The sequence below is a fragment of the Pseudomyrmex gracilis genome, unplaced genomic scaffold (genome assembly GCF_002006095.1).
Source record: "Pseudomyrmex gracilis isolate BER0280 unplaced genomic scaffold, ASM200609v1 scaffold_25, whole genome shotgun sequence".
Lineage (NCBI taxonomy): Eukaryota > Metazoa > Arthropoda > Insecta > Hymenoptera > Formicidae > Pseudomyrmex > Pseudomyrmex gracilis.
In genome coordinates, this window is record NW_018020609.1 from 374,150 (window position 1) to 387,427 (window position 13,278).

At 41.2% G+C, this 13,278-nt stretch overlaps 2 protein-coding genes across 3 annotated transcripts; both read right to left on the bottom strand.

Moving 5' to 3' along the window:
• Window positions 1–1,200: 1,200 nt before the first annotated feature.
• LOC109852168 (apolipoprotein D) lies at window positions 1,201–5,620 on the bottom strand. The gene is made up of 4 exons (XM_020423070.1): window positions 5,130–5,620; window positions 2,506–2,737; window positions 1,668–1,839; window positions 1,201–1,504 (listed from the first exon to the last, which is right to left on the bottom strand). Exons 1-4 carry the CDS (start codon window positions 5,280–5,282, stop codon window positions 1,348–1,350), a joined length of 714 nt encoding a protein of 237 aa, XP_020278659.1. The 5' UTR covers window positions 5,283–5,620; the 3' UTR covers window positions 1,201–1,347.
• Window positions 5,621–7,070: 1,450 nt separating this feature from the next.
• Window positions 7,071–11,824, bottom strand: LOC109852177. Of its 2 annotated transcripts, XM_020423097.1 has the most exons (8): window positions 9,961–11,824; window positions 9,744–9,852; window positions 8,978–9,670; window positions 8,684–8,910; window positions 8,293–8,495; window positions 7,906–8,168; window positions 7,640–7,801; window positions 7,071–7,322 (listed from the first exon to the last, which is right to left on the bottom strand). In XM_020423097.1, the coding sequence occupies exons 1-8, from the start codon at window positions 11,382–11,384 to the stop codon at window positions 7,230–7,232; spliced, it is 3,174 nt and encodes a 1,057-aa protein (XP_020278686.1). In that variant the 5' UTR covers window positions 11,385–11,824; the 3' UTR covers window positions 7,071–7,229. The 2 variants fall into 2 exon arrangements, with proteins under 2 accessions (XP_020278686.1, XP_020278687.1); XM_020423098.1 differs by lacking the exons at window positions 7,071–7,322; window positions 7,640–7,801 and having other exon boundaries at window positions 7,912–8,052.
• Window positions 11,825–13,278: the final 1,454 nt, after the last annotated feature.

A 13,278-nucleotide genomic window follows, 5' to 3' on the forward strand; every position in this document is an offset into this window, starting at 1 on the left:
TTATCACTCACGCGCGTATATAACAACACAAAAAAAAACGCACACACGTTATCTATTCGATACACACACACACACACATACACGCGCACCTATAGAGAAAAAAAAAGCGCGCGAAGTGAAGAAGCAAGTCATTTACGAGGATAAAACGGATTTAACGACTAGATAAAATTAATTTATAAGCAATTCAAAAATCAGAATTAAAAAAAAAAAAAATATATGATTAATTAATACTAAAGAAACAGAATTAATTAGGAACTAAAAATAGGTGATTTGTGCATACGCATATTGCCCGTAGAACGAAGGAATGAATGCGCGTGTACTTGCGATACTTGTGGTGTGGCAGTTTCAGCGGAAAACGAAAAAAAAAAAAAAAAAAAACGACGTTGCGGATATCCGTTCCGGGGCATCCCATCGACCTGTTGTCTTTTGCGCGCGGTCGTCGCGACACGATCTCCTTCGAAACATAAAGCGAAACTCATCGCGCGAGCGCGTCTTGGTGTGTTTTTCCCTGCCCTCCTCCCTCTGTGCAATCTTCCTATATTATTTCGTGCTACGAACGATCGCAACGGGATCGCCGAGTACATTATATATACATATATATATATATATATATATATATATACTTAAGAAGTCGCAAGTCGGCGGCAAGACAAAAAAAAAAAAACAAAGTCAAGACGCCTCGCCGAATTTGTCCTGACGACCGGGCCGGGAGAATCCGCTCTTCTCACCGGGTGTGAGTTTCGTGATGTTCGCGCATTATGTGGGGAGCAAAAAAAAAAAAAAACGGTGTCGCCCGTCGGTGTGATATGTATGCGCGTTCGAATGTTGCGAAAGCGTGAATATGAAGAATGAGAGTCACAAGTGATTTTGTAATATTTCTTATAAGTTGTGTGTAGTTGCCATATCCAGTAATTAAGTACTAGGTGCGTTGAGTGATGACTCCGACGACGACTGTTACGCTAATGATATTAAAATGATGATACTGATACGAGAGAGATAATGGTTACGATGATAAATGATGATAAATGATTAATGACATTGACGACATTGGTGAACGTGACGACAGTACGTGCTTGCTACACGTGTGTGTCAATTTATGATTTGTGAGCTAAGATGTTGAGAGCGAAAGAGAGAGAGAAAGAAAGAGAGAGAAAGAGAGAGAGAGAGAGAGACGACGGTTCTAAAGAAAACAATAACAAATTAATTACACTTATGTAATTATAAATAAGAGGAAGGAGATAAATAAGACGAAGAATATTATAACACGTTGTTAATTGAATTAATAAAATTAGCCCAAAGAAATAAAAAAAAAAAAAAAAATCGAGTTTTTCTTGTGTAATTTAAGCTTCATTGACGCCTGTGTTTCCGTTTCAGCGGGTGTCTCCTGGCGGCGTAGTTTCGCTTGGGTAACACCAGTCCCGGTATAAGCATATCCTCCAAATTGTCCGTCTTATTGCACTGCTTTTGGTCCATGGGAAACATGTACTCCAAATCGATATCGTATCTGCGGAATTTAATAACAAAATAAAAAAAATCTTTCAAAAAAAATCAATATTTTTCGAAAGATTAATTTTAATTTTTTTAATAATTTTTTTATTTTTCGAGAAGAGATAAATCCATCGTAGTCGCATCAGTCGATCGAGAGAAGAGTAAAACGAGAGACGTACTTAGGTAACTTCTCTCGGAGATAAGAAATGACGTTAGGCCCGAGGCTCTCTTCGCGGCTCATGATGAAGCTCGATAAGTATCGCGGGCTTTTGCTCTTCTCGGCGCAGTGCATTAGCAACGCCCAGGACTTGTAATCCGAATCTAACACATACGTATTGTACACTCCTTCGTCTACAACAATTTTTTTACATTAAAAATTCATCTTGCATCTAACTTTGTAAAAACATTGCGATAATAATTTGTGAACGAATATTTTGTATAAATGAATATTTTTATTGTTATTATTAATATCTCTCTTTTATGTGTTTTTAAAATAGCGAGCTTTTTAAACTTGTACACGTGATGCTACGTTAGGTTTGTTTTATTTTTCTCTGCACTGGCTGCACTAGTTCACAGTCTATCTTTTTTTTTTCTAATATGGATAAAAAAAAAAGACTGGATAAAATAGACTGCGAACTAGTGCAGTCAGTTTGGAGAAAAACAACAAATCTAAGAACAGAACTAACTAACCAAAAGGCAACGTCGCCAAGACAACAGCGACACTCGCGCTAACTTTAAATTGACACATCGTATCGTAGGGGTCAGAAACATAAGAAACAAAAAATTAGAATTATCCTCATGCCGTAACAGACTGTAAATTATAACATATCGGGGCTTGTAAAACATTTCAAAATTGATTAATTTAATTAAAAAAAAAGAAATTTTAGTTAAGAAGATAGCAAAATTTTTATTCCTCGGTGTAAAGCATAAAATCCGTGTAATAAAAACGTCCACGTTTGATAGAAGAGATGAAGGAACGACTTTTATTAGACAAATATTCTATGACTTTTTATTTACATGGAAATTCAGCGTGCACCCAGTGAGCAGGTGATGAGTCCGGCGACGGGATTTTCCACGTGATGTTACCAACGAGCAGCTCGTTGATGGGATCGTCGGTAAAGCTGTAAGTGAAATTCATGGTAACTTCGGCGTTCTCGGGCGAGACCGAGAGCTCGGCTCTCATGCATCTGTACGCGAGAGCTTCCTCCGAGCTTGCGTAGTACTGTACTATGTACCACAATCCGAGGAACTGCAAGAAGCGCAAGGTGTGTTCGTTACGTTCGTGCGTGCGTGCGTACGTGTGTGGGCGTTTGTTCAAGTTTCGCATGCGAAATCGTGGACGCGAGAGGGAATTTACAACGCGCGTTGATTTTCCGCGCGCTAACGCATATATGCTAATGAACGCGCGCGTTTCGACGAGGCGAACAACGAGGCGTTGGAAACACGTACGAGAGATTGTTTTTTTTTTTTTTTTTTTTATCGTCGCCTTGTTCTTGACTCGATTTTCTTCCCATATAATTTATCTTATCTCTTTGTAGAAAAAAAAACACAAGTACACGCAAATTACATGGATTCGTAATGGAAGCGTGAAATTCTTCGGAGTCGAAACTTATCTGATTTACGTTCCGGTTCAAGCGCTTATCGCGCTGTCGCGGAGTCGAGCGCGCAATCGACCTAAAAAAAAAATGAACGGCTTATTGTTAGAACGCTGATAGAGTTCGAAAAAGTTGTATTTTTCTTAAATTAACGCTCCGCGCTGATCTTGAAATTTCACGCCGTGAAATAATAATAAACCTCAACTAAAGTTCCAAGTAAAATAATTCATTTTATATTCGGAAATTCTCGCGTCTTCTCTCTCTCTTGTGATTGTTTAAAACCTCCTACGAGAATCACGGCGCATCCGGTGCGCGAGATACAAATCACTTCAAATGTTGAAATATCTATCACCGTTTACGACGTAAAGAAACCGGCGGAGAAATAGTCGCGCTTACGCGCGCGCGGGCTTGTCCGGAATAGTTCTTCCTTTAAATGCGCGCGTATATTAAGATCTAAATATAAATCCGCCGAACCGCGTTGAAAAGAAAGTTCTGCGCACAGAAGAAGAGTGTCAAACCAAATTGCGCGCGACACACGTTCTCGCGCAAGTCAACGTAAATTCAAACGTCATTTCGCCCAAATTTGTCAAAAAGTAATTTTTCACAAAAACAGAATTGTGATTACAAATTTAAGTTTGCTAAAAAAAAAAAAAAAAAAAACAAATTATTGCAATCCGTGTTTCCTTCATATTATCTGACTGCTGTTGCAGAATTGTATCTATTTGTCCAAATCGAGTGTCATTAATTTCACAACCGAAATCATCCGACTCAAAATTAAACGGAAACTTAATAACTGGTGGAATTGATGATATTCGCCGATCAGAAATCAAACATCAGAGTTGATCATTTTTTAACTCGTTCGAGAGATCCGATAGTTAATTGTGCGCCAAAACGATAATCTCTAATTGCCGTATCACGCAAATTGCGCACATATCGCGACATATTGCGAATAACAAATAGTCGCGGATCGAACACTCTGGACATAATTAATATTCGGTCGACGTGTTCGCGCCGGTACGGTAAAACGGTTTGATTATACGTTTTCGGAGTCACATCAGAAGTAGAGATAACGCGTATCGGTGCAGTTCGATCTCGCGGTTACATCACGAGCGCCGAATGAGGCGCCGCGTCAAACAAATCGGACACTATATATATACATAAATAACACGATCGGATTGTGGATCGAAAAAGCGCGCCGCGAAATTGATGACTAACCGCGGGGCAAATGTTGGGAATTTCGTCGATGACAATGTCGAGTGTGCGAGAGAGATTCTCTTTCGAGATTCGCGCGAGTAGCATATTCAAAATCCCGTTTGATTAAATTCTTTAACGAGTTTCGAATTTTTTTTACGAGATTTTTTTCTTCAAAATAAAAAAAAAACTTCTATTAATACCTTTGCACAAATTGAAGTTCGACAACAAGTAAACAAGATCACATTCGATTTAACTTATGGTTAAATATATTTGTGTCAACTGCCTTTGCTCGAATCCGATCTTGTTTGCTTGTTTTATTGTTTAAATTTTATTGTTTACATAACGAGCGTTTCTTTACTTTCTTCGAGGTTTTAAAATTTCTAAATAAATTTCTTCCAATTTCATTTTCCGCGTCCGTTTTTCAACGGACTACCGGTAGCAGTGAAAGCGCATTGAAAATAAATCGGATCGAATTGCAAAAGCGCAATACGTTGATACACACGCGCGTGTAAGCGATCTGCATAAAACGTAACCGGAGTCCCCTTTTCCCTCCCACCCTCCCGGAAACACGAGCAAGTTCAAATTGTTGACCCACCTTTGTATGCGTATGCGAGACAAGGTCTCTCGCGCGTGTGTGACACGTAAAAAAGCGTGAACGATCATTTTACAAAGATACAACAAATGCAAAAACAGATACACGATTTATGTAAGTTTTGTTTAAAAGAAATATATCAAACATTAAAAAAAAAAAACGCGAAACTCTTCTCGTCGTTTTCGCGCAGCAAAACGATCTCGCGCGGAGATCACAAAGAGAAAGAGAGAGAGAGAGAGAAAGAGAAAGAGAGCGTATACCTCAGAGATATCAAAGTTGCGTATGCCCTTCACTTTCGGACACTTGGTCTTATCCTCCCGTCTCTTCCAAGTGCCGCCGGTGTCGGCGAGCAGACCGACGACCAGCGCTATTGTTAACCAGCAGAAACCCGCGCGTCTCGTTCCGGGATGCATCTTCGCCGCGCATTCGGAGCCAACGTGTGTGTGTGTGTGTGTCCTCGCGACGATTGTACGTTGTGTAAATACAAGCGCTTCTTGGCCCCCGAGACGAATAGAAGAGATCGCAACTCTATCGCAAACGCGTCTCTCCTTCTCTCGCGCCTCGACTCTCGGGGCTTTGCTCGGCGACTAAAGGCCAAGGCGCACGACGAAGGAACAGAACGTAGGCGCGACTCTCATGACTACTCTATACTATATAACGAACGCGAAGAGGGGGTGGTCAACTATCACGTTCCTCCCTTTGCATTCTTGCCTGCTCTTTCGTTTTCAATCGGCAACTTGTTCCCCGGCGCGGTAGAATCCTCATAACCGGCGCCCGACGACCAGGACGACTCGCGAGACGTATGTAGGCGTGATATCGCCGCTTATATAGCGCACAGGCATATATAGGCGCGCGTTTTCTCGTCGCGAGTCTCGTTCCTCCGTTTGTGTGGGAGAAATGTCCTCTCTTCAAAAAAAAAAAAAAAACTTCGTCGCGATCCTTTCACGGTCGAATTGCGATCGCGCCAGGTTTACGGCGCACGCATTCGTTTCTTATTTAAACGGTTCGCGAGATTTTACGGACGTCGCGCGAATGAAAGAGATAGATAGATGGACGGTTTTGACCCGAAGAGATTTCGCTGATTCTCTTATCGATCATGAGTGCGATCGCAATTCGAATATTAGATTGGACAATAAAATTATATTAATATAATATATATTCATCGGACAGCGCGACACTTGATGATTTAAATTAACGTGACGACGCAAGACAATGCGTTCGTTGAGCGAATGTTATGATTGGTTGAAGATCGGGATGAACAAACAGCATAACGTAAGCGATGCGCGGCAACATTTTGATCTTTCATAAGTTTTTCAAGACGCGTTCTGTTGCGTGCACATTGTGCGCACCGCGTGAATTCATTGCTATTCGTCGTGCAATCGACGAGTGATTCAGTAACAGTACATTTTTTTTTTGTTCGAACCACGTTAGCTCGTGTGATCGCATAAAGCAACCAAACGTGTTCGATATTTCTGACACAGATATGAAATAATTGTTTTTTTTTTTTTTTTTTAATGGATACACGTAACAAATTTCGAAATACATACGTTTGTAGGATTTTATGTGAGAGAGAATCGCTTTTGTTTCTTTAGGATGAAAACGAGTCGTTTTTTTTTATGCGATTCGAACGCGTCGAAATTCCAGAGAGTTCGTTTTCTCTCATAAAAAGGAAGATCTTGAAATTTACGACCTCGAGATTTGACCCCCTATTCGGGTCATCTAAGTTTAAAGTTTACTTAATTTAATCGCATCTTCCACATGGAAGAGGACTGTGCGCGATCGTCATCGTTGAAACGAGCAACGCTACTCAGCGATATCTCCAACCGCAAGTTATAGAACTACGCAATTTGTTTTTGCAGATGATTACACAAACTTTTTGGTTGCGCGCGAGAAGATATTTTTAATTATTACCCGGTTGGTGTACAAACACATGTGTGTAAACTAATAATCATCATTTCCGCTATCAAACGAACACGCGTTAAATTTCTACGAGATAAACTCTTGTCTCTTCTCTTATCAATTCGGAGAGTTTCATTATTTTAATCGGACATCCTTTTCCTCTGCGAGCGCGACACAACGCGAGCATTTGCATCCTCGTCGTTGCATTTATCTCGCGAAATAGACGAGGAGAATGAGGAGTGTGGAAAAAAGTATCAAAACGAAAACACAACAACAAAATTAGTATGTAAAGATAAAAACATTTTATTATTAAATTCTCTTCGCGTTTAGAAAATATAGATAGTGTTGATCTGTATAAAATGAGAGACTCCGGCGTTACTGCTAATTAAGTACACTGTACCAAATGGAATTTAATCTACCTCGTCCACACCATCGGTATCGTCACCATCAGTGGTCACGAGTCACTTCCACGGAGGCTTGCTCTTCTGCTGATCCGTCTTGGCGATCATCTTTTGCGGAAGGGACAGATGTTCGCTAATGTCGCGCGCGGACGTCTAGCGGCGGAAGATATTAGTTGATTATTAAATTTGATTCGTTATGATCAATGAATGAAGGAGCATCTTGGCTGGGAAACGTGTAGGCCGAATCGAACGAATTATGACGTCATATAATTCAAATATTGCTTTATCGCGTGTGTGTTGAACACCCCCGCACATTTAACAAAAAAAGCCGCTTATAAACAATTTTCCAAGCAAACGTTAATTGAAATCGCGACGAATCGCACTATTTGCTAATTAATCCGATAACTTCATATTTTTGCTATTTGAGGAAATCCTCTACACTGTTTATTCATTAAAAATGACAAACAAACCTCGGAAACTGGCTGCCACGTGGCGCTATCCTCGCTACTCATTATGCTCAGTTCTTTCTTAAAATAATGCTTCCGCGGCACCTCTCTGCAGCCCAACGGCGGACTCGAGATGCTAGTTCTCGGTCTTAAATTCTCTTCTTTCGCTAGATGCATCTCGGTAATCTGTAAACAAACAAATTTCGCACACACACACACACACACAAATGCGCGCGTAAATATTAACAGAATATTCTCATCACAGAATCCTCTTCCAATTCCCCGCTTACCATTTTCACATACTTTCGAAGGTCGTCCTTCGATTCTTTTTTACTCGTTAACGGTGTGTTTTCGATCGAAATCATGCTTTCGTTATGATTGTCAGCCGGTTGCACGCTGATCGGATTTTGCGACTGAGTCACGTGTCTTACCGGTTCCTGAGAAAGTTTAGTGTAACAGTTTGGCAAGGATTCGGATTTTTTGGGACCGTTAGGGTCGAAATATTTGTCTGTGTGAATTTTTTGCAGCGGAGATAAATTCTCCGTGTTACCACCTGTAATCGTATCTTGTAGTCTAACACGTTCGAACTACGATCTCTCGAGCAAATAAAAATTAATCGTACGTTTTTTTTTTTTTTTTGCAAAAAGAACTCGAATGCAAGTCCTTACACGACTTACCTGAGATAATCTGCAACGCTTGCTGCCATTGTTTCTGCATTACCGAGTGCAACTGTTCCGCGAGCTGAGATTTTGTCGCCCGTTGTGAATTCAAGTGCGTTTCCAACATAGCCGATCTCTGCAGAGCCTGAGCTAATTGCAGATCGAACAACCGCTTTTCTTCTTTGTGTTTTTCTTCTAACAGGTTTATCTCTAAGCGATGTCTGAAAACATAGATCACGTTTATATTTTCAAGAATAAATTTTATAGGTTAGGTTAGGTTAGGTTATCGCAATTCACAGAGAGCCAAAGATCGCGCGATAAGACAGAAGAAAAACAAATTTCCAAACATCGCACACGATTTTTCTCCGGCTCGCTGTGTGTAATAAAAGGAAAATTTGTTTGAACGAACTTGTCGATAAGATCTTTTATCTTTTTGGCAGCACATTCAGCTATAACTTGCTGCCGCGTCTTCAACTCTTCCAAAAATTCAGATTCCGCAGAATCAAGTTGCATTTGGAATTCTTGCAATTTTGCTTTCACCACTTCATCGACCTGCTTCTGATAAACTTTTTGCAACTCCTCTCTGATCTTTTGCTTTTCCTCGACAATAGATTTGGTCTCGTCTCTAGCTAATTTCTGAAAAATTCAAAGCAATCACATAAGACTCACGAAGCAACTTGATATATCATATATAAAACGTTACCTCTGCTTTTTTTGCATCGTCAATGGATTTAAGCAGCGATAAATTCTTTTGTTCTAAAATGGAATTTCTGTTTATTTCTTCTTTGAGTTTAAGTTGCAAGTTGTCTTTCTCTTGTCTAAGCACCGCCAGTTCGGCTTCGCAAGCGTCCAGTGCCTTGTGAATAAGACCCATTTCTTTTCGCACCTCGCTTCCCTTCAAATGTTCTCTATTCAGTTCATCTTGAACGATCTTCAACGCTTCCTCACCATGTTCGTTCTTTTTCAACAGCTTGTTCAATTCGATTTTAACTTCTTCATATCTGTTTTCGGCTTCCTGAACTAATAATTTGTAACTTTCCAATTCATCCGCGTGATTTTTCAATAGATCGACTTTCTCTCTGATCGTGGTGTCGCTTTTCTCTTTGTAGCCTGCCGCCAGATCCAAAGCCTTCGACAATTCTCCCTCGAGTCGTTTGATCTGACTTTGAAGTTCCGAAACTTCGGACTGATGTTTTTCGGTTGCACTTTGCAAATTGGTTTGCGAGTTCCTGTGCTCAATTTCCAATGTCTCGACCTCTTGCTTTAATTTAGACCAAGCTGCGTGAAACTGAGATATCAGAACGTTCTTCTCATTGTCAACTCTGACCGCAACGGCCACTTTCTCTTGTTGTTCCAGCAGCCGTTTTTGAAGCTCTTGAATCAGATGCTCGCAATGCTAAAACGCAAAAAAAAAAAATACACAACAATAAACTCGCGCCCAAAATACGTACATTTCATTTTTACTCTACCTCTCTGCGAAATTTCTCCTCTTCCAATTTGATTCTAAGCGTTTCCTCTTGCGATCTGGCTGGATTAATGTCCCAGAAGTCGGAGAGTGACAACAATCGCTGACATTTTCTAAAAAAAAGTAAATTTCATAACAATTTGTTAACTTAAATAATTCATTCATAGAATAGTTTTATATACGATCATTGTATAATAAAATTTAGTTTCCACGTGAATTACTTTAAATGAGAGTCTGTGTTTGTTCCAACATGTGCGGTACTTTTACTAAATTCAGTTCTGTCTCTCCTGTTGTGTATATTTCCATTGCCCTGTGGCATTTTAGAATGATCCGGCAAACGTTCCGTGTTATTATTGTACTGTCCAGCTTTCTGCGGAGTCGCTTCAGAAAGTTTAGCTGATTCCTTTGTAAATGCAACGTTCCGATCTGGCAATGACTCCTTAGATCTTGTATTGTCCAACACGGCGGAAGACGTAGTGGATAAATACTCTGTGGTATTCTTTATGCTATTTGTACTTTCTGTTGCGTATCCATTTGACGCGGGAACAGGTTGTTGAGCAGCATTCTGTTCCCACGTTTTGAACTCGGTTATCATCTTCTCAGTCTCGTTGAGATAGGACGAGTTGCCATACGGCAACGATATATCGGGAAATATATTGTTTGATTTTTTGGAGGGCGATACGAATGAAGCGTCAACAAGCTGCGACTCTTTGGACGATTGAAAATCTAATTTTCGAAACGGCCCGATCTTCTCCTGATTGCTCGCGTTAACGACAGGTTGGGTCAACGAGTAAACTGGCTCGTTGCGATACTGATACCCGCCGGTGCTGTTTATTCTCTTCGACAATTCTAATTCGGTCGCTTCCATTTCCTGAAGCAACTCGTCCACCTCCAACAGCTCCATTTCCTGCACTATTCTGGATCGAGAAGTGTGGCCTATCGACGCATTGGACAAGTTCGACAGAACAGGTACTGTTGAATGCAAAGAAGCGTGAGGTTTCGAATACAGATTGCTTGTATCTGTACAACGATCGCTCGGACGTAACGAAAGAGATTCCCTTCTGCAGGACATAGCATGCGAGAACCCGGTACCACATGAAGCAGGAGGCGCCACGGAAGGATCGGAACGCGACGTTAGAACATCAAGCTTGGCTCGCGCGGGGGAATTAGTATTAACCGTATTGGAGGTAGCGGTAGTTGTCCCAATGTAGCATCCCAGGTTTGTTGCGTCGTTTCTCAGAGAATTGTTACAATTCTGTGAGATACATTCGGCAGGAGCGGAGGGAACGGACAGAGATTTCCGGGGTTTTACAGGAGTGTTCTGCAGGCTGCTGGCGCTCTGACTTACGGAAAATCTTACGGGTGGGTTGTTTTGACGGTTACAGGAGCGAGACGCGCAGCTCGGGTCGCGCAGTTGCGAGTCCAACGAGTTGTTGAGCGCGGACACGTCCAGACTGTTGTCCCTGGACTCGATGGCGGTGATGCGGGACTCGAGCGACTGCATGTGCCCGACCAGCTCCGAGATTACGCTGGTACGGTCCGTTTGATGAATCGCCGAGCTGGCGTCCGAATCGGGGGGGGACGGAACGTGAAATACGTCGGGCGGGATCAGGAGCAGGACGTCCGTGTCGTCAGACTCGCTCATTATCCATCCATAGAATTAGGCTGCCCTAAATCACCGTTAGCGATGCTGTCATGCGATCACCACCACGGCCAGCGACGTTTGCCAAGCGTTCGCTAAGCGTTCGCTCATTACTATTGCGCGGTTTTAATCGCGCCGTTTTTCGCACAGCAACGAGAGAGCAGGCGAGAACTTAAAACGTTGACAACAAGTGCGCGCGCGAAAACAGCGTGGGTTTAAGGTTAAGCTTTGTCTTTACAGCAGCGTGTATTTACCGAGGCACAAAACGGCGTTTCGCAGCGCGAAGCGCAATGCAACGCTCACAAACGAGGATTAATTCATTTCCGTTCGATCGCCAACAAGCCGCATCGCGCAAAGATTTACACGTATATGCAGAACTTCCAAGAGTTTATAAACAAACTCAGATGACACTTGCGCGCTTAGGAAGGAAAACATTACGCTACGACGAGTTCGTTGCACTCGATTGTGTGCGCGATGGTACAACAAGTGCAATCACAGATGGCGATGTGTGTATTTGTCTGATTAAACTTTTTTATCGATAAATAAATAGATAGATCGACATATTCGATTGTTGTCGACGATGTTGTCCGCTAGATGGCGGCACGCGCGTTTCGAGCGCGATTGACAAATAAGCGCGTTCTCACTGGCTGTACTTGTAAGTTTATGTGTAGTTCGAATAAAAAAAAAAAAAAAAAAAAAAAAAAAAAAAAAAAAAAAAAAAANGAAAAAAAGTGGTGTTGCATCAGCCGTACCGGTTAGATGTGCGTAGTTACGCTTAGATATTTTTGGACAATCTTCGGTGTTTTTACACCGATTTCTTCAGTCTATCAGTATTTTTAACGAACGTACAACTCCGTGGCTTGTACCCAAACCACGGTTTAGAACCTGTGTCACGATTCCTAAAGACTTAGAATGGCGTATGGACTAGCTTGAAACGGTCCTTTGAGCCATATATGCACCAAACCAAACCAAACCTAAAAAAAGCGAAAATGTGTGCGAGGCGTCATCAAAGCAAAATGCAAATAAAGCGGCAGAATTACTACGTACGAAATCGTTAAATTTCTAAAGTGAGTTTTTGTTGCTCTCTTCTGTGATGTTTTACTTACAACGAAGTAAGGCGACTTTTTCCATTGAAAATCACACTTGCGCGGACTACCCCGAACTCGCTGTTAAAGATCGATTAATCGAGTCACGTGACGCGATCGTGTTTCGACAAGTTAACGCGTAACAATGTCGCGAACGCGAGGAAGCAGACCGTGCAAGTACGACAAAGACGTTAACAATTGTTACGTGAAGCAAAAACAAACGAGTCTTTAAAGTGCATCAAGGTAGTCTTTAGCGGTCTATATTCGTCGTCACATCGTTTTCCTTCGCTACCATTTGCAGTTCGTATCAGTTTTGATGAAGTAAGCGGCAATCACATATATATCTATATATATATATATACATAGTTAAGCTCTCGTAGCAATTAAGTCTCATATTTCCATTTCTTTTAACATAAAATAAAAAAACAAGTTTAAAACTTTGAACAATTATTTGTCACTGACAGATTCCACTCAAGATCTCGGCGATTCTAGAGAGACGCACGATGAAAAGGTGAAACTGTACGCGCGACATATCGTCACAACGGGAGAGGGATATACTAGGATACAATTCCCGAGTCATTACTTCTGTAAAGGTAAGTGCGAATAACTGCTTGCGACAACAACATGCGTTCTTTCTTGAAGAATTAATTGACGTATTAATTGACTTGCAATTAGAAACTTGAGTTCGAACATTCGAATTTAGCGACTTATTATTATAAAACTTTATTTGACGGTCTTTGAAAGGTCAAAATAATCAACGATGTGTTTGTTTAACATATCATACTTTATTAAGTTCTCGTAATGCAAATGCA